The sequence below is a fragment of the Bombina bombina genome, chromosome 3 (assembly GCF_027579735.1).
Source record: "Bombina bombina isolate aBomBom1 chromosome 3, aBomBom1.pri, whole genome shotgun sequence".
Lineage (NCBI taxonomy): Eukaryota > Metazoa > Chordata > Amphibia > Anura > Bombinatoridae > Bombina > Bombina bombina.
Window position 1 is genome coordinate 1,115,691,386 of NC_069501.1, and position 22,702 is coordinate 1,115,714,087.

The window sequence follows — 22,702 nt, forward strand, 5'->3', positions numbered from 1 at the left end:
ATCCGGGGGAGTGGGAACTCCATCCGGAGATCTTTGCCCAAATAACTCAATTATGGGGCATTCCAGACATGGATGTGATGGCGTCTCGTCAGAACTTCAAGGTTCCTTGCTACGGGTCCAGATCCAGGGATCCCAAGGGGACTCTAGTAGATGCACTAGTAGCACCTTGGACCTTCAACCTAGCTTATGTATTTCCACCGTTTCCTCTCATTCCCAGGCTGGTAGCCAGGATCAATCAGGAGAGGGCCTCGGTGATCTTGATAGCTCCTGCGTGGCCACGCAGGACTTGGTATGCAGACCTGGTGAATATGTCATCGGCTCCACCATGGAAGCTACCTTTGAGACAGGACCTTCTTGTTCAGGGTCCATTCGAACATCCAAATCTGGTCTCCCTCCAGCTGACGGCTTGGAGATTGAACGCTTGATTCTATCGAAGCGTGGGTTTTCAGATTGTGTGATAGATACTCTGGTTCAGGCCAGAAAACCGGTAACTAGAAAGATTTACCATAAAATATGGAAAAGATATATCTGTTGGTGTGAATCCAAAGGATTCCCATGGAATAAGATAAAAATTCCTAAGATTCTCTCCTTTCTACAAGAAGGTTTGGAGAAAGGATTATCTGCAAGTTCTCTAAAGGGACAGATCTCTGCTTTATCTGTCTTACTACACAAAAGACTGGCAGCTGTGCCAGATGTTCAAGCATTTGTTCAGGCTCTGGTTAGGATCAAGCCTGTTTACAGACCTTTGACTCCCCCCTGGAGTCTAAATCTAGTTCTTTCAGTTCTTCAAGGGGTTCCGTTTGAACCTTTACATTCCATAGATATTAAGTTACTATCTTGGAAAGTTTTGTTTTTGGTTTCAATTTCTTCTGCTAGAAGAGTTTCAGAGTTATCTGCTCTGCAGTGTTCTCCGCCCTATCTGGTGTTCCATGCAGATAAGGTGGTTTTGCGTACTAAGCCTGGTTTTCTTCCTAAGGTTGTTTCTAACAAAAATATTAACCAGGAGATAGTTGTACCTTCTTTATGTCCGAATCCAGTTTCAAAGAAGGAACGTTTGTTACGCAATTTGGACGTAGTCCGTGCTCTAAAATTCTATTTAGAGGCTACAAAAGATTTCAGACAAACATCTTCCTTGTTTGTTGTTTATTCTGGTAAAAGGATAGGTCAAAAAGCGACTTCTACCTCTCTTTCTTTTTGGCTTAAAAGCATCATCCGATTGGCTTATGAGACTGCCGGACGGCAGCCTCCTGAAAGAATCACAGCTCACTCCACTAGGGCTGTGGCTTCCACATGGGCCTTCAAGAACGAGGCTTCTGTTGACCAGATATGTAAGGCAGCGACTTGGTCTTCACTGCACACTTTTGCCAAATTTTACAAATTTGATACTTTTGCTTCTTCGGAGGCTATTTTTGGGAGAAAGGTTTTACAAGCTGTGGTGCCTTCCGTTTAGGTAACCTGATTTGCTCCCTCCCTTCATCCGTGTCCTAAAGCTTTGGTATTGGTTCCCACAAATAAGGATGACGCCGTGGACCGGACACACCAATGTTGGAGAAAACAAAATTTATGCTTACCTGATAAATTACTTTCTCCAACGGTGTGTCCGGTCCACGGCCCGCCCTGGTTTTTTAATCAGGTCTGATGAATTATTTTCTCTAACTACAGTCACCACGGTACCATATGGTTTCTCCTATATATATTTCCTCCTGTCCGTCGGTCGAATGAGTGGGGTGGGCGGAGCCTAGGAGGGACTATATGGCCAGCTTTGCTGGGACTCTTTGCCATTTCCTGTTGGGGAAGAGAATATCCCACAAGTAAGGATGACGCCGTGGACCGGACACACCGTTGGAGAAAGTAATTTATCAGGTAAGCATAAATTCTGTTTTTTTTTTATATTGGAAACATTTTCACAACCACCATTATTATTATATAGTCTGAAACAAAAACCTTGTCAGACGGTTATACAATTTATTTTTTTTATACATCAATAAACCACACAAGTGAGGGGGTTATTAGCAAAAATAAGTCAATTCAATTAGCCATTGCTTATCACTAATGGCTAGACTCATGGACTAACTCCATGTACCGTCCATGTAGACTTGTACCCTATGTGGGTGACGAGCAACACCCACGTACTATATGTACTCTGCACATAGTGTTCCCTCTAGTGTGCGCAAAAAAATTGTCCTTTGCAATTTTTTGCCAATTAACCAACATGTGTGCACATAATGAACATGTACAAAATCGGCTATATGTCTACCTCACATTAAAGGGATGTAACAGGCAAATATTTTTATTTTTTCATTGTATAGGTTAATATAATTTTAAAAAGTGCTCAAATACCTTGTGTTTTCTTTTCTAATTAGTTTCTTTGGAATCTTTATTGAAAAATGTGCAGATTTCCAAACCACCGTGAGGCTTATTCTCATTAGCCAATCATGGGGGAAACCTGGATTCTCTCTTTATCCAGAGTTCTGGGTAGCGCACACATACCCACGCATGCGTTTTGGAATACGACTCCCCCGCGCATTTGTGCAATATGTCCTAGATTTAAGAGATGATGTCACAATATCAGCAGTCATGTAATCAGAGTCAGTTATGTAATCAGAGCCGCAGTGTAATCGAAGTCAGCATGTTTTGTAAAAGGATGCTGAAAAAGACTTGTGCACAAGCATAAAAGTGAGGCCTAATAAATTAGGAAAATATGGAGATGTAATGCACATGTTTTTTACTTCCTTTGTAAAGCGCATGTGTTCGGGAGCGCACACAGCCAAAATTAATATACAAGTTGGGAGAGGTGCAATAGGTAAATCTGTAACAGTAGACACAACTATTTTAGGGGCTGGATTGCATGATGTAAAATAAGATTTAAAATTATATATTTTTTATGAAGATAGAAGCTTTGTTTTGGTGTATAAGTAAGTGCAATCTGCTGATTATATTATATATACTTTCAAATTATATCATTTTTAATATGCCCTTTTTTAAAACTATTGTAATCCTTTAAGCAAAATATTGTAAAGAGTTACTCATGCGCAAACACACACCCTCACTCATTAATAAACACACACACACACACACACAATTTCATTCATACACAAACGTACACACATATATTCATGCATACACACACACTCATACATATTCAAATACTCACACACACTAATTCATTCATACTGTCAGTATATAGCATTGTTGGAATACAATTTATTTAATAATTATTCTTTAAAATAACCTCCAATTAAAATTCATATACGAAACAATTAAAATCAATATTTATTCCTAAATTCTTTAGATTACTTAAAATTTATAAACACATTTAAATTATATTTATAGAAACCAGATTATGAATCAAACTATACACGGTTATGCTGTTACAATATTCTTTACAAAGCAAACCAAATGTATCTTTAAAACTAACCTTACTCACAATGAATCTCCCAAATCAGAGTCGCATTTAAAATACCACAATGAAATACCAGGGTATAGATTGCTAACTTTCAGACAAATATAATTAAACTACTTTAACATCCAATTGATATGCTAATTTACTGACTGAAATAACCTCTTTAGCTACAATAAGGCAAATTCTAATATATATATATATATATATATATATATATATATGCAAATATAAATTACTTAGCACTAAATATGACTAGTTAAACTACACAGGACTATGAACATGAGCTTAAAATATAAATGGTGCCCTTTTAAAATAACTAACTGCAATCTAGTTGTAGTTACCAAATACCTTTGATTAAAATATTATATATATATATATATATATATATATATATATATATATTTATCAATCGCGTATACTTTACCCAAATAACCAAATTAATGATTCAGTTTTCTCCAATAAGTCCAATTTCACCTCATAAATTAAAAGAGGTAATTTTTGCAAGATGGATGAAAGTTAGGCCCAGATTTGCTTTATAGAGACTGGATTCCAAGGCAACAGTTTGTCAGTCAACATTCAGCAGCAAAGACCCTCTTTTTTTTCTCTTTCATGAGGCTATATCACGTGATATAACCCCACCCCTTTTTATTCTAATCATTGTTGAAATTGGAAACGACCCACAGAGGCTTGTCTGTGATAGGCCCCTTTAGCTGAACATCTCTTGGTTATTTGGGAGACGCATCCCTGAGTAGCCATTTATATTTTGGCTGCAATACCATCTCTGATCTATAGGTGGCAGCAGACACCCAGAAATGCAGTTCTACCATCAAATATTGTTACAGTTTAACTATCTGTTATGTGATTCTTTTTTCAGGATATGATGTTATCATATATCACTTTTCAGCAAGGAAATGACTGACACATTACACAGGTTTTCACAATCTTATAATAACAATGATGGTTTATTCTGCAACATAATCATGGAAACAAAATACCACAAACCACTATTCATACTTATAACACTCTATGCAATTGCAATGCTTATATAAACAATTCTAGATACAATTATCTATACAGTTTTCAGTTACATTTAGTTGCCTGCGCAACGACTGATAACAATCTTATGTTGTATTACCACTAAAACAAGTCTAGCTAGTTTTAAACAAACAAATTAATACATCACCGTGATCTCTGGTTACATCATCCTATCCTGCCGCTTCTGGGGCGCAATGGGAGGGGACATCTGGGCAATCTTTGGACCAGGAGAAAAACAGGTGATCAGCGGGAAACAACAACACTGAAGATGCGTCCATCCACAGGCCCCAAAAATACACTCAAATACACACACCACAAATACACAGACGCTCAGACACTCAGACTCTCAGACTCTCAGACTCAGACATCATACATGATCAGATTGCCCAAAGGTACCCCTCTTTTATACTGTCCACTTGTGTAACAGTTTTGGCGCAACTCCACAGATCCTGAGACCGCTCCCTCTGAGGTTGGCCGTGGCCCAAGACATCTGGCCAGTCTGTCTTAGCCTCAACCAAGCTTATCAGGGCATGCCCAGGTACTATCTCTGACGTATTCCTAAACTGCAATGCCGTCATCTTTAGTTTCAAACAAACATGTTTTTCTGCCTAACATTAATTATGTGGTCTTATGCAGTTACTTTTGTCAAATACATCAATAATAGTTCTAACAATCTTTCCATAGATATAATTAATAGCTAAACATCATAATGGCTTTATTACTTAGCCTATTGCAATTGATATTACTTAGCCTATTGCAATTAATAATAATTCATCGTTTAACAATATTACTAGGCATTCGCCCCTATACCAATGTGTTATCAAGATGTTCCTGAATGTCAGTAAGTGACCCCTGCCAAGGTTGCACCCTTGTTCTGTCTGGGTTTTGACTTCTTATCATCAGCTTCCATCGGTTGTTTACCACTTGTAGCATGACTTAGCGAAATTCACTGTCATCTACTTGAAGTTAATTAATGTCTTTTACTCTGTTAAAGGCACACTCTCTTAAAGGCAAAGTCACACAAGTTAGTGCAAGTGTCTTATGCTTTCACTCTCTTAAAGGCAAAGTCACACAAGTTTAAGCAAGTGTTATATGAGCAATTACTGCAACCACTTTCCTTACATTCCACCCCTTGGTCATGTGACACCTTGCTTGTTTCTAAACACATACCTTAATAATTAATACACTCAAGTAATATTGTCCTTTGGTTTAAAACACATCCTACCTAATGTATTACAGAAACATCCAAACATTTTTACTATAATGAATATCGCACACAAGCAAGCCAGACTTATTAATAGCCATTTAACTATAGTTTTGCCTAAGCTTCCAAGCTATCCCCCCAGTCCAAAAGTCCAGTCAAAGTCTTTAAGCCATTTGCTAAATGAATCGTCATGTACCTCACGTATGTGCTTTTGCACTTCTTCTAATCTGTGTAGGTCATGTTTGATTTTACCTGTATTGTCTTCTATGTACACACAGCATTGCTGGTGGATTCTCTGGCAAACTCCTCCTTCTGCAGCTAGGAGGTAGTCTAGAGCCATTCTATTCTGTAATGCCACCATCCTAATTTGTTCCTGTTCTAATGCTAAAAGCTTTATTGCATCTCCAGTTACGTTAAAAGCTTCATCTACTAAATCAGCTAGTGTGTTTAATCTAGTGAGGGCTGTAGCAGCCCCATAATGAGGGACAAATGTTGCAAGCAGGCGCATACCTTCACTAATTTTAACTCCATTGTGTATTTTGTCCAGGTCAAGGTATCTTCGTGTTCTATGCAATATAGGTGGTGGAAGCGTGGTGGTTATGTTAAAAGCAGGGAATATATATCCTTAAAAAGCATGGGCCATAATGGGTGCAAGGTATTACCTTTACTGCCCACCTCCCACACAACCAATAATATCCCACTGGCAGCTTAACAAAAGGAGGACATATCCTATTCAATCGCTTCCTCCCATCCTTAGTCCGTGTGTTACCTGCTAGTGTTTCCCTATTAAGCTGGTACCAGTCTTTAATAAGGTCTCTGGGCTCACCAAACTTAGTCTTCCATTTCTCATGGGCATATGTCAAATATGAGAAGTCATAGAATTTCAGTTTAATGTTGAATACCCCTGTCCTATTTTTAACTAGCCGTCCTATGTTATACATTAACATTATCATGTCAGGTAGCTGGGTTAGGTTATTAGTACTATATATATCCCCATCTAGATTTTGAAACATAATAGCACCTGCAGTCACATTATTAGCTAGATGCAACCTATCCAGCAAGTCATCACTGCCTGGTGTGTTAAGACCTGTAAAATTCCACACAGTCTTATTCCCAATCATATCGGCAAGCATACTCATGGTTAAAGGTACACCTAGATAAGGGTAACCCCTAGTCTGCCCGTGAGGCACAAACCCACATACCCAACATGGTCCCTGAACATTTGTCACATTAAACACATCTTTGGCAGTTTTTACAAAGGTATTATCAAGTTCCCATGAGGAGGCATGCAGGGAGCCTAAATGGCGCTGTGCATGGTCCCTTTTTCCCTTGTGTCGGTTGTTTAATAATTTCCCATCCATTACAGGTCTCCTGATATACATTAAAAGAGGTTCAGATGACTCTTTTCCTGTATATTTACACACATATGTCAGTCCCTCTGGTTCCCCATCAGTGTATGATATGTTTAACATTACAGCACGAACCTGTGTATCAGTGGATGTTTTACAACCTAAAATGCGTTCCTGAATCCCCACTGTTAGTTTTGGGGAAGTGGAAGGCGTACTGGGATTTTCACAAATCAACCCAACCCCTTCTTGCAGTTCAAATATTAAGTTCTCATCCTGTAAAACAATTGTCCAGCTCTCATCCTCCTTAGACTCCTTACAGTCTTCCCTGGTCACTGCAGCAGAACAAAAATCTTTAGTTACACAATGTACAGTGGAGGAAGGGATGTCACAGGTAATTGTCTCTTCTTCTGATAGTTCAAATACCACCCTTTCCCGCTTGGTAAGGAACATCCAACTTCCATATTCATTTTTGGTCCAACAGGCACCTTTCATGTTTTTTACGTCATCATCAAAGGTAAATGGGATGGAGCAAGATGCCCATGTTGTGCAATACGGAACGGTCATGCTTCCCTCATAGAAGGTGTGATAGCTGGCACCGGACACCTCACGTTTCATCCTCTGGCTCATACGACCAAAAGGAGTCCCAACAGAGCACTGGTTACAATAACATCCCTGTCAATAAGAATCTAGGAAGGAAACATACTTCAAATTAATTCCGTAAATAGCACTTGCCCGCAGGCACATGCAGCCAATCATTGCTCCATATCCTTGACTACAATCACTACATTGTAACTTCCCTTTTAATACATCTATGCTAATTAAATACTCTGGGATGGGTACAATTAAAACAAAAAATCACTGCTTAGGGAGACTTCCTACTTTCAATGCCACCCCTGCTTGTTTTACTTCTATAGTCTCCCCCCCCTAATAAATCTAAGTTGTCTCCACTCCAGTATCAATCAAAGCCTGCTTAAAATAGACCATACTGATACTGGGAGCTTGGCCTGTTTCGTATGGGCCCTGGAAATATTACTCCAGGTCCTCCAACGAAAGCAAGTCCAACCCTGGCCCTGGGGCTTCAGGGGCACTGGCCCTTTTTGTCCCATCCAGGTATTGGTATCCTTTTCCAGTGGACTTTGTTTGGGAATCAACTAGGGACATTTTCCCCTCAGGGCTAGTTTCCCAAAATGTTACCACAGCATGTTGAGCATGATGCTCAATGTACTCCTGTGTGCCTATCATTCTGGACAGTGAGATTTCACTGTCAGTGATGGATCTGTCATTCAGTACATTTACTGCTTTTCCCAAATGGACCTTCCATTTCTGCAAAGTTTTATCCCACCCCCCAGGGTCCCATCTGGCCCTGCTCTGTAATACTGATTGTAACTTACTTTTGCTCAACCTACCACCCTTCCACTTTACTTTGGCCCTGGCTACCTTAACCACAGCCTGTTGAGCTACATCTTCATAACACTGGCTCTTTTTTAATAGCAATTTATTCTGACTCTGCAGGCACACCGTCTGCTCTACAGCTTCCTCTAACTGCTCGTGTGTCTTTCTGTATGCCTGTAATAACACCCATAATTTCTTATGTAACCTTTCTGTGTCTGAATTCGTCTTAACTTTTACATTCTGTAATCTATTCAACACTTCACAAGGTTCTATTTTGTCAAAAAATTCAGCGTTATCTGGGAGGTCAGTCCCAGACAAGACTTCCCCTGCTAATTCCTGATATGGGGTCCCCTCCCAAGCCGCAATATTTTGAGGCCGTGAAGGGGGAACCGTTTGTGCTTTCTTCCTAAACATTTTCATAATACCTTCAATTATTGCTGACATCAATCAATAAATTCACAGTAACAATAACAATATACGTTAATATGTATATACCTGTGCAATATCAATTAATTTCATTCCAAGGTGACAATTGTGACTATGTCCATGAAATATCTGTTTATTTACACAGCTTTCATGGCTCATTTGAGGAATTAACAATTCAATTCTAACTAATCCAGAAACATATATATTTATACTCCTGACCGTGCAAGATACAACTATATATTTTTCTGGCTTATTATTTTATCTACAAAGGGGTTTCACTTTCGCTCGGAGCTGCGTCTATCAGCTCTGCACATTCAGTAAGAAAACTGTCAGTTTCTTTGCTCAAGTGATAAACAATTATGTATCCTGCCGACCGACTACGCCAATAATGTTATGTGATTCTTTTTTCAGGATATGATGTTATCATATATCACTTTTCAGCAAGGAAATGACTGACACATTACACAGGTTTTCACAATCTTATAATAACAATGATGGTTTATTCTGCAACATAATCATGGAAACAAAATACCACAAACCACTATTCATACTTATAACACTCTATGCAATTGCAAAGCTTATATAAACAATTCTAGATACAATTATCTATACAGTTTTCAGTTACATTTAGTTGCCTGCGCAACGACTGATAACAATCTTATGTTGTATTACCACTAAAACAAGTCTAGCTAGTTTTAAACAAACAAATTAATACATCACCGTGATCTCTGGTTACATCATCCTATCCTGCCGCTTCTGGGGCGCAATGGGAGGGGACATCTGGGCAATCTTTGGACCAGGAGAAAAACAGGCGATCAGCGGGAAACAACAACACTGAAGATGCGTCCATCCACAGGCCCCAAAAATACACTCAAATACACACACCACAAATACACAGACGCTCAGACACTCAGACTCTCAGACTCAGACATCAGACATCATACATGATCAGATTGCCCAAAGGTACCCCTCTTTTATACTGTCCACTTGTGTAACAGTTTTGGCGCAACTCCACAGATCCTGAGACCGCTCCCTCTGAGGTTGGCCGTGGCCCAAGACATCTGGCCAGTCTGTCTTAGCCTCAACCAAGCTTATCAGGGCATGCCCAGGTACTATCTCTGACGTATTCCTAAACTGCAATGCCGTCATCTTTAGTTTCAAACAAACATGTTTTTCTGCCTAACATTAATTATGTGGTCTTATGCAGTTACTTTTGTCAAATACATCAATAATAGTTCTAACAATCTTTCCATAGATATAATTAATAGCTAAACATCATAATGGCTTTATTACTTAGCCTATTGCAATTGATATTACTTAGCCTATTGCAATTAATAATAATTCATCGTTTAACAATATTACTAGGCATTAGCCCCTATACCAATGTGTTATCAAGATGTTCCTGAATGTCAGTAAGTGACCCCTGCCAAGGTTGCACCCTTGTTCTGTCTGGGTTTTGACTTCTTATCATCAGCCTCCATCGGTTGTTTACCACTTGTAGCATGACTTAGCGAAATTCACTGTCATCTACTTGAAGTTAATTAATGTCTTTTACTCTGTTAAAGGCACACTCTCTTAAAGGCAAAGTCACACAAGTTAGTGCAAGTGTCTTATGCTTTCACTCTCTTAAAGGCAAAGTCACACAAGTTTAAGCAAGTGTTATATGAGCAATTACTGCAACCACTTTCCTTACACTATCTAAAAAAATGTTTATCAAATATACTATTTCTTCATATTAATAAACCTGTCTAGTCATATATCTGTCCCATCTAAGATAATCCAGTGTGCATTCATAGACACCAGACATGAGTGTATTTCTAGTATCATACTAGTATTATTTTAAAATGCATTTAAAGTTGCATTTGATTTTTTCCCCAGATTAATACAAACACAGCATATTTCATATTCAGTACACATCTTGCTGAGTGCACAAAAACATATGACACAATTTATGGGGCAACCACACATGCCTGAAAAAAATAAAAGAATAGGTTATTAATTTTGAAATAGATTTGACATTTTAAATTGACTGTATAGCTACTTATTAAATTCGGCAAATATTTATCCAACATGCTACTGCTATGCACGGCTTCTTAGGTCCACAATTACACATTTTTATACAATATTGAACATTATACAAGTTGTAATTTAAACATAGTTGTACTTTAAAATGAATTTTAAAGTACAACTATGTAAGTGTTTTATTTTCAAGCAGAAAAATAATATATATATTTAAAAAGTATTAAAGATAGATAGAGTATACAAAATTTCGATAAATTAAGTATAAAGAAAAGGGATTGCAGCACTCTTTTTGAAAATAGTCTAATATAAATTTATTTCAGAATCAAAATCTAAAAAATGGCGGAATCCAGCCCTATCAATGGGCAGTATACCTACACAACATAGACATACATAAAAAAGGATGCAGAAAATCACATTTGACTGGCCAGTCTGAAACTATAATCAATTGGTAATGTGGTGAATAGATATATACAACCACAAATATACACAACAAACAGTATTACATACTGCAGAGAAAATGTTATCCAACAGATTATAGCAATGTAGCAAAAAGTGTAACAAACATATGTTGCAACATTAGAACAGTCCCCTTAGTAGATATAGAGGCGAAATTATGCCTAGTGAAACTGTGCTAGCATAGTCATAATTCCATCTAATAATATTGCACCATTATTTGGATGCACCAGTTCCTCAGAATGACGAGAAAGAAATTTAAAGTTCACTTTACCATTTCCACGGCAATGTCCGTCAGTCGGTATTGCTCTCCTTACCGATATGGGCTTTAATGCTCCAAAGTGACGGATTGTTGTTGTCAGACCTTATGCGGATTTGTATTCCAACAGCCACGCTTAACTCAGCGTCTCCTCACCTCTCCTGGGCTGTATACCATCCAAGGCAAGCGATTAGAGACAGATATGCACAGAACCAGGCCGTGCACTGCATCCGGGATAGCTTTTAGACTTCCACTTTTACTCCGGTTAGCTTTTCGCTTTTTGTTTCCGATCTATCCACACTCTCATTGGATCTAATGGATATGATGATATCTAGAAATGATAAAAGACTAGAGAAAGTAAAAATAGAGGTAGATCAAGCAATAGCAAATGTGAATCTTTTTGAAAAAGACAAGAATTTTGAAAAATTAAATGAAGAAATGAAAAACAGTGTATCTAGACTACAGGCAGATATAAAATTAAGGAAGTGTCGTAAACTAATAAGAGACCAAGATGACTATAAAAAGGATAGAGTGTATGTATACAAATCTCAGAAAGAATCATATGATTCAGGCACAGATGCCTCAGATGTAGAAACAGAGAATCGGTCAAAAAACCAATCAGGCCCCTATCAAAAAGATGGAGAAGAAGGGGCGGGAGAAAAGAGGAAGAGAACAGAGCAGTATCTCTACCAGAGAGAGGAGATATCCGATGAAGCAAACAAGAGGGAGAAGGGACTATTACAACCAAGAGAGATTGCAGGAAAGGGGGAGATCAAGGAGAGGCAGGTTCAGGGACTATTAAATAGTCATGACAAAGATGAGATGCAAATAGTGAACCTTTCAAAATTTCCACTTAATCTTGCACATATAAGTCTCCTAAAAAAAGGTTTATCCTTTAGCCCTGTAGCAAAACTGAATAAGTTTGAGGTTACAAAAGATCTTAACCTCTTCGCTAGAAAAATCGTTTTGTCTCAACTAATGAGTAAAGATAATGTAAGAAATAGAACATTAACAACAAGTGACCAAACAGCACTTGATACTTTAAACTGCTTAATTGAAGAAAGTGAAACAGTGAATGTTAATCAAAACTGACTTTAAACCTAAGTCAAGCTTTATGCCACCACTAGCATCTGTACCCTCTGTGAACTTCTTTTTAAAACTAGTGGAGAAAGACATTGAAAAATTACCTGACAATGTGATGATCAATGATAATTCAATTAAAAATGAAAGGAAGGTCCTTAATGATCTCGTCTTGGCCCCCAACATCGTGATGAAGCCTGCAGATAAGGGCGGAAATCTTGTCATAATGGATGAGTCCATGTATGTCCGGGAAGTCAAAAGACAACTGAGTGTTGGGGACCAATACGAGAAACTTGGAACCAACCCACTAAAAGAGGTACAGAATAACCTGTTTAAGTTACTTTATGATGTGAAACAGAGAGGGTTAATCACAACTAATGAATTCTCTTTTTTCTACCCCCAATACCCCATTTTGCCAGTTTTTTATGTAATACCAAAATTACATAAGAACCTACAATGTCCCCCAGGACGCCCCATTGTATCCGGGATTGGGAGTATCACAGAAGGAATTGGTAACTATGTTGATCATTTTTTGAGACCATTCCTGAATACTCTCCCGTCATACATAAAAGATACTGGGGACCTTTTGAAAAAACTGGATGGGGTTAAGGTTAATACAGAAACCCTCCTAGTCTCTTTAGACGTGGAGGGTTTATACTCATCTATCCCACACAGGGAAGGTTTAAAAGCTGCTGAACACTATTTGGACTCAAGAGGTCCTAAGTACAGAGAACATACAGCTTTCGTAATATCTTTACTTAAATTTATTCTTCAAAATAACATATTTATGTTTGATAACATGATGTACAGACAAAAAAGAGGTACAGCAATGGGGGCGGTTTGCGCCCCCACGTATGCTTGCCTGCATCTTGGAGCATGGGAGATGGAAATCTATGAAAAATATAGCAATATATATGAGGAAAACATCACTTTATGGATTCGCTATGTGGATGATGTCCTTATGTTATGGGAGGGCCCGTTAAAAGTACTTGAGAAGTTCATTACTGATTTGAACAATAATTAAAAAAATATTCTGCTCACCTATCAGATTAATGAAAAAAGTCTTCCTTTCCTAGACATACTGATAAGTAAGGAAGGTAACTCTATAGTCACTGAAAATTATAGGAAGTCAACAGCGACCAATAGCATCCTACAGGCAGAAAGTAGTCACCCAGAGCATCTAAAAAGAGGGATCCCCTTTGGGCAACTACTTAGACTAAAAAGGAACTGCTCCTCCAAAAATAAATATGTTAAACATGCAAATTTGATGGAAGCAAGATTCTTAGACAGAGGATACTCTAAAAAATGTATCAACAGGGCAGCTTCAAAAGTCAATAGACTGGATAGAGATGAAGTGCTCTATAAAACAAAAGTGGAACCAATTAAAAAAGAAAGGATAAGATTTATCTCAGGTTACAACTGCCAGTGGAGTACTATTAAATCAATTTTGCAGAAACACTGGCATCTCCTAACTTATGAGGAGAAAATAAAAGATAAAGTAGGGACATTTCCCCTAATGGTAGCACGAAAGTCACCAAATTTAAAAGACCATCTAGTAAGAAGTATGTATAGTAAGAGTCCATCTAGTGCTGACTGGCTCAGAAAAGATAGAGGAGTTAAAGGTAACTATCCATGTGGTCAATGTGTGTATTGCCCGTACATGGAGAAAGCTAAGAAATTCTCAGCAGGCAATAGTAAAAATTATGATGTGAAATATTTTTTTAATTTCAATTCTGTTGGGGTAGTCTATCTAATACACTGTTCATGCCCAAAATTCTATGTAGGAAAAACAAAAAGATTCCTAAAAGATAGGATTCAAGAACACAGAGACGACATCTCACATAATAGAGACACTACAATAGCAAGACACTTCACTCAGTTTCACCAATCAAATGCAGCACATTAAAAAATAATGGCAATTGATAAGGGAATAGTGAATAACAGAGGAGGTGATAATGACACAGTATTACTACAGAAGGAAACTCGTTGGATCTATGTTTTAAAAACAAGATATCCAAGAGGCCTGAATGAAAGACTAGAGTTTGCTTCATTTCTTTAGAAATACTGTGCAAGAGAAATAAAATGACACGGTGAACGCCTTTTCCTGGGCTTCAGGATTGCATTAAAAAGAATGCTAATATGTTTTATATGTTTAAGGAATTTGATGTATAATACCTTTAAATGTAGAGCAATTTTAAATAAGAAAAAACCTCTTTGCTATACGCCCCCATGACGTAATGAATGGAGGCGGGGTTTAGGGTACTAAAAAGAGCACCTGTACCTGAGTAATTTAGCCCTGAGGAAGCCCCGATATGTTTGGAGCAACAAGGGGTGAAACGTACGTTGGCAAGCTCCCAAAGAAGTCACACTGACTGACCCTAATAAGCAGTCCCCAAGTAAAGTTGCACCATTTCAGCGAGCACCGCAACTAAGGAGTATCAGTTTACCTGCATGAGTCGGTTCCTGATTAGAAACAAGATACAGCTGACAACCTCAAAGTTGGTAGAAGCAAGGGAGGAGTGAGCAGCGATTTACAAGCACCCTGGAGGTATCCCTGAGAAATAGGGAGGCAAGACACCACAGATCGGAAACAAAAAGCGAAAAGCTAACCGGAGTAAAAGTGGAAGTCTAAAAGCTATCCCGGATGCAGTGCACGGCCTGGTTCTGTGCATATCTGTCTCTAATCGCTTGCCTTGGATGGTATACAGCCCAGGAGAGGTGAGGAGACGCTGAGTTAAGCGTGGCTGTTGGAATACAAATCCGCATAAGGTCTGACAACAACAATCCGTCACTTTGGAGCATTAAAGCCCATATCGGTAAGGAGAACAATACCGACTGACGGACATTGCCGTGGAAATGGTAAAGTGAACTTTAAATTTCTTTCTCGTCATTCTGAGGAACTGGTGCAGCCAAATAATGGTGCAATATTATTAGATGGAATTATGACTATGCTAGCACAGTTTCACTATGCATAATTTCGCCTCTATATCTACTAAGGGGACTGTTCTAATGTTGCAACATATGTTTGTTACATTTTTTGCTACATTGCTATAATCTGTTGGATAACATTTTCTCTGCAGTATGTAATACTGTTTGTTGTGTATATTTGTGGTTGTATATATCTATTCACCACATTACCAATTGATTATAGTTTCAGACTGGCCAGTCAAATGTGATTTTCTGCATCCTTTTTTATGTATGTCTATGTTGTGTAGGTATACTGCCCATTGATAGGGCTGGATTCCGCCATTTTTTAGATTTTGATTCTGAAATAAATTTATATTAGACTATTTTCAAAAAGAGTGCTGCAATCCCTTTTCTTTATACTTAATTTGTCGAAATTTTGTATACTCTATCTATCTTTAATACTTTTTAAATATTCATTACTAGAGGGTCTGCACCATAAGATATGACTTCATCAATAGTAACTTTTTACCATAAAATGGTGAAATAATTAATCTCTCCCCATCATAACATTTTGTATGTATATATATATATATATATATATATATATATATATATATATATATATATATATATATATATACTGTATACACATTTACATGCGTAAACACTCATACATACATACTTAATTATATACACACACACACATTCATACATACATTCACATACATAAAGTTTTTGTCTGCGTTAATTTTCCTTTATGAACAAGGTTATGTGAAGAGTTGAAGACATTTAGTCAAACAAACTGTACACTTGAAGAACAAGCTGAGGTCAACATAAATCTCTTATTCCTTTCTGCCTAACTGTTTCATTGCTTTTGTTTGGTTAGTAATTGCAACTTAACCTTCCATTAATGCTGTCCTGTCTCCCTGTGGTCTACTATTGGGGATAATATCCCACGGAGAGTGGGGGTTTACCCTTGCAGACCCCGGAGTGGTGACTTCAGTTGGGTGGTTATGTTTTGTATTGTGGGTAATAGAGTACTTGGTGCACAGCACTTTGGCAGTAGAATTAGGTGGTTATTATGTCATTATATGTGCAGAGGTGATTGCATATGAGTGGCTTTATTTGCGATTGAGGGTAGTAATTTACCGGATATATTATACTTTTGAGGAGAATAGTTTGATCTTCTATTTTATTATATTCACGTACACTTTCTTCTATGTAGGTTGTCTGCGAGTGGTTTACTATTGGGGATAATATCCCACGGAGAGTGGGGGTTTACACTTGCAGACCCCGGAGTGGTGACTGCAGTTGGGTGGTTATGTTTTGTATTGTGAGTAATAGAGTACTTGGTACACAGCACTTTGGCAGTAGAATTAGGTGGTTATTATGTCATTATATGTGCAGAGGTGATTGCATATGAGTGGTTTGATTTGCGATTGAGGGTAGTAATTTACCGGATATATAATACTTTTGAGGAGAATGGTTTGACCTGAGTATATGCATATAGTAGAGGATAAGTTTATATTTATATCTATTTTTATTGTTATTTTTTCATGATTTGGGTTGCATTTGTGTTCCGTGCTTGGAAGGTGACACTTGGTGAGCAGCACAGCCGTCTGTATCAGTTAGCGGCCTCCAGCACGCATTTATGGTTGCTATGGTTTCCATTTACATTGTGGTCTCTTTGGTCACAGGTGGCGGTCCCAAGTATGCAATTGTGGGTTCTTGTGTTGGCAGTGCGGTTTCTTAGAAGTCCGCGATATTTAACTAGGGGAACGCGGCATAAGCCTAGTATAGCTAATTACTATAGTGAATATGCCTGGCGTGTTGAAATATGGGAGAAACACTTGGTCACCATGGCAACCGCGGCATGAAGTAAGGACTATTGTGATGTACTCTGCCGTGTCGGTGCCATGATGTTGTGGATGATATGACCCTTTGAGTGCTGCGATTGAGAGGTTATGTATCATGGATTGTGTATACAGGTTGTCATGACAACCAGGAACTGGGACACACAGCCGCATCTGTGGCATGAGGTTTCTGATGATACACAGTGCGCTGATAATAAGGGACACGTATGATTGATGCGATGACTGCGCTTTGAAATAGGGGGATTAGGTGTCAGTGGACACTATAGTAAGCCCCGGACCTGCGGTTTGACAGCTCTATTGATACTCGGTCTGCTAGCTAACACGCCCCCTGACATCATAGAGGACGGGTGAAGATTACCAATCAGTCTATTTGTTTACAGTTTTCAGTCCTTGTTATTGGTTGGCGTAATAGTGATAGGTGGGTTTTTGTGTGATGAATGTTTTTAACCTATCGCATTGCGAGGGTGTGTTTCGCTCTCCTATCAGGTTCGTGTTGTTATTTATATTAGGTCTAATACACCTCGGACAACTTTGAGCATGTGTGTGATCGGATCCAGTTTTTTGTTACATTTGTATTACACATTCACAGGCATAATAATATATATATTGTTTGATGTACACTTTAAATAATAACAGTTTATATCTGTTTTGTATCACTTATATAAAAGCCGGTTTTGCACCCGGCCCATGTACTTTTGCACACGGCACATTTTGATTGGAAACTCACCAAGGGGAGTGGTTGTAAGGGTCTTTATAAGTTTGTCTGTTTTCACTTTTTTGCTTGTCAGAAGAAGGGACGTTGTTGGTCCCGAAACGTCACAATAAAGGATATTTCATTGAAGTTGTTGTCTACAGTCCAGTGAGTGCTTTCTAATTCTTATTTTCTTACATACCTGGCTACAGCACCCTGGCAAGTTGCGGTCTGTTGATGAGAGTGCATATACCACATACAAACTTTTATATATATATATATATACTGTATACACATTTACATGCGTAAACACTCATACATACATACTTAATTATATATACACACACACACATTCATACATACATTCACATACATAAAGTTTTTGTCTGCGTTAATTTTCCTTTATGAACAAGGTTATGTGAAGAGTTGAAGACATTTAGTCAAACAAACTGTACACTTGAAGAACAAGCTGAGGTCAACATAAATCTCTTATTCCTTTCTGCCTAACTGTTTCATTGCTTTTGTTTAGTTAGTAATTGCAACTTAACCTTCCATTAATGCTGTCCTGTCTCCCTGTGCACAGTACACTGTCAGATCTTGTGGGGACCCCAATATTTTTTAGGTGACTCCCAGTTTAAAGGGAAATTAAATCCATTTTTTTTCTTTTTATGATCCAGAAAGAGCACGTGATTTTAAACAACTTTCCAATTTACGTCTATTATCTAATTTGTTTTGTTCTCTTGATATCCTTTGTTGAAAAGGATACCTAAGTAGACTCAGGAGCTGCTGATTGGTGGTTGCACATACATGCCTCGTGTTATTGGCTCAGACAATGCCTTCAACTAGCTCCCAGTAGTGCATTGCTGCTTCTTCAACAAAGGATACCAAGAGATATGACGCAAATTAGATAATAGTAAGTAAGTAAATTGGAAAGTTGTTTAAAAATGTATTTGCTATCTTTTGGATATCAGACAGGGCAGAAAGTGCACTTGATTCTGGCATCTTTTAGAACTGTTATATTTTTTCACTTGTTTGCAAAATCTTATTGTTAAATTATAATTATTTTACCACATTTCTATAGAATATCAGAGTTCCTTTTTACTTATTTAAAAGCTATTTATGTGTCATTACATTGCAGGTACGCCAGGAGTTAGTGGAAGAGTATGAACAAGTGAAAACCATTGTTAACACTTTAGAATCCTTCAAAATCAACAAACCAGCAGATTTTCCTGTTGCTTTGCAAGATGAACCTGTTAGAGACCCAGCCGTTTGGCCTCCGCCTGTTCCAGCAGAACACAGGTTTGTGCATGAGAATTTAAATCCATAACAAGTATAAAAGTTACAAATCCTTTTAAATATTTCTGTTATAGGGATAGTGAGAATAAAATGTTAAAAAAAATCAGTGTATAAAAATGATACAAATTAAACACACATGAAATCATCCCAGTGTGCTACAAGGGACATTTTAATGCAAAACGTTCACGCTCAATGCAGTTTACTTGCTGATATAACAATTTTATGTGTTTTCATCTCAAAGGGTCTAGAATTCCCCTTCTTAATGAATACTTAGAACAGGAAACGACACCATTTTCATACTTAACTCCTTCCTACCGGGACTTATTTGACTATATCGGAACAAAGTTCTGATGTAAACAAATAAATAAAAATTTAAATCTTGTGATCATTCATGGGATTGGGTGATTTTAGTGATGGGATCGGTTCAGGGGGAGTGCCTATGACGCTAGGCAGGCCCTCAAGCCCGTAATCCCATTTAGGAAGCGGGTATGTTTTCAGGACAGCCAAACGGCTTGGGCGTTCCATGCCTTCCTAACAGCGTTTAAGCCCAGGGCAGTTAGGACAGCATGGAATGTCCTAACGGCGGGAAAGGGTTACATTACAGGAAAAGGAGGCAAAATAAATAACTAAAGTATATTGAAAAGTTTTTTTGCTGCACACAATTTTTTTTTTTGCCAAGTTGTAAACTGTCTCTTTAAAATCCACACTTTTTACTCCAAATAGTATTTAAAAAATGCAGTTCATCTGCTAATATAAAAACAAAACTCCTTGCTAACATGGATTAAATGGTCATAATAGTTGAAAAGTTACAATTCATTATAGCATGTAAATATAAGACTAGCCACCTGGTACTACTATGTGTTTAACACACGCAAAGGTGTTAAACACACAGTAGAAGTACCGCTCAGGACCTACAGAGCACTGCTGATCCTGATCTGAAACTGCTGCTAATCCAATTAACAGCACGTTGCACATCTGTCATGTAACTTTGATTGGATCAGCATCAGTATCTGATCAGGACCAGCAGTACTCTGCGGGTCCAGAGTGGTGCTTCTACTGTGTGTCAAACCCCTTTGTGAGGGTTAAACACATTATAGTGCTGGGTTGTTAGTCTTAAAATTGCATGTACTTTTTTTACTTTTATTATCCCGTTACGAATCAACTTCTTTGTATCATTAGATCATTAGAAACATTAGATCTTACAAGACACATAATACAGAACCATACATTATTTATGATTGGTTTGTATTGGATGTTATTTCACTCTCTATAGATGCCATAGGAATTTTTAGTTATGCAGTTCAAACAGTAATTAACCATGTGTGAGAGTCATGTTGCTGTAGACCAATGAAGCTGTCCCTTCAAACCAGTGAGTTATTTGTTAGTGTACGCCTTTCAATAAAGGATACCAATGAAAACACGTCAGTTTGGTAATAGAAGGCTATTGAGAAGACTCTTAAAATGACATGCTTTATCTGAATTATGGAGGTTTCATGTTGATTGTCAAGTCCCTTTAACACACTTTTCCAGAGCTCCTCCTCAACCCAGACGTCCCAACAGAGATTTGAAACCTTTGCGCAAAGACTCTCCGGGAAATCAACCTCCTGCGCCTGTAGGTAGGGCGCATCCCATCTCAAAATATGAGAAACCGTCAAATCGAGAGAAAGATGCCAGAGGACGTGGTAAAGATGACAAGGTAAGAAGGAAGCAAGGAGTCACGGAAAATAGAACTATAATTCTAGTTCACAGAGCAAAACCATGCATCCATTTGTTTGCAATTTGCCTTTTGTTTTCCTGTATAAGGAAATTATTCTGAGATATATCTGCCATTTGTGAATCCTTTATAGGTCTTGAGACTTCTGCTAGTCCTGCACTACAAAATATTTCAGGGGAAGAGAAAGAAATTAGGCATTTTTTTGTTTTTGAACATTGTCACCCCCCAGCGTTCAGCCAAATGGTTATAGGCCCAGATGCCAAGTAAAGGCCTCATTTTCTTCTCTTCTTCCTGGGTTCTTAAAATACAATAACCCACGTTTGCTTTAAAGCAAACGCACTGAGATGCAAAGAAGCGTGTCACAGCCTTTATTCCAGACACATACGCAACAAGGAAGTGGATTGCACACCCCATGCCACTGGCAAAACACACAGCTTGTGGTACTGAACATGCACTCACAGACAGCTGAGTTTACAGGGACGCAGAAACCCCAGAAAAGCCTGGGTGTAAAGCCCATTGGGAAACGTCACATGCAAATATCAAACAAAGCGCACAAAATATCTACCACTCACTCAGATGCACACAGCTAGGTTAAAAACAAAAAATGTAGTAGAGTTAGTTACAACATATGATAGTGGTAGGTCGAGGCGCAGCTTTAAAGCCTAGTCTTCCCTGGTACCCTAACTTACATAACAAACTGAGAGGTAAAGAAGTTTTATCATATATACTGAATTTTCTCTCTCTTCTCCCCTCCCCCCTCTTTGGGCCAAATTATAAATGGATCGTTATTTAACGCTCCAGCTCAAACATTAACTGCACTAGATGTAAGCTTTTTTTGTGGGCGTTTGGTTGTGCTCGTATTACAAGTTAACCCAACAAGCGTAAAAAGCTGAACTTATCCGCCCCATAGAAGTCAATGGAGCAAAAAAAGTGGAAAAAACCTAACACCCTACTCGCACGTAACCTAATCGCATATTCTCAAGTGTGCTAACCTGATATGAAAATATCTCACATAGAAGAATATGTTCTACTTTTTGGAAGTACAGCGGTCCCACCCCTTGCTCGCTCTCTCTCTCCCCCCTCTCTTTTGCTCTCTCTCTCTCCCCTCTCTTTTGCTCTCCCCCTCTCTTTTGCTCTCTCTCTCTCTCACACTCTCTTTTGCTCTCTCTCTCTCCCACTCTCTTTTGCTCTCTCTCTCCCACTCTCTTTTGCTCTTCCCCTCTCTTTTGCTCTCTCTCTCCAATCTCTCTTTTGCTCTCTCTCCCCCCTCTCTTTTGCTCTCTCTCTCTCTCCCCCTCTCTTTTGCTCTCTCTCCCCCTCTCTTTTGCTCTCTCTCTCCCTCTCTTTTGCTCTCTCTCCCCCTCTCTTTTGCTCTCTCTCCCCCTCTCTTTTGCTCTCTCTCCCCCTCTCTTTTGCACTCTCTCCCCCCTCTCTTTTGCTCTCTCTCCCCCCCTCTCTTTTGCTCTCTCTCTCTCCCTCTCTTTTGCTCTCTCTCTCCCCCTCTCTTTTGCTCTCTCTCTCTCCCTCTCTTTTGCTCTCTCTCTCCCCCTCTCTTTTGCTCTCTCTCCCCCTCTCTTTTGCTCTCTCTCCCCCTCTC

General features: G+C 38.5%; 1 protein-coding gene across 1 annotated transcript in view; it reads left to right on the forward strand.

The window, feature by feature from the left end:
* The window catches only part of KATNAL1 (katanin catalytic subunit A1 like 1), a 216,334-nt gene that overhangs the window by 5,158 nt on the left and 188,474 nt on the right, over window positions 1-22,702 (forward strand). Inside the window, exons 3-4 of the mRNA XM_053708475.1 lie at window positions 19,234-19,394; window positions 20,922-21,087. Of these exons, the coding sequence (XP_053564450.1) occupies window positions 19,234-19,394; window positions 20,922-21,087 (327 nt within the window). The remainder of the gene's footprint in view (window positions 1-19,233; window positions 19,395-20,921; window positions 21,088-22,702) is intronic.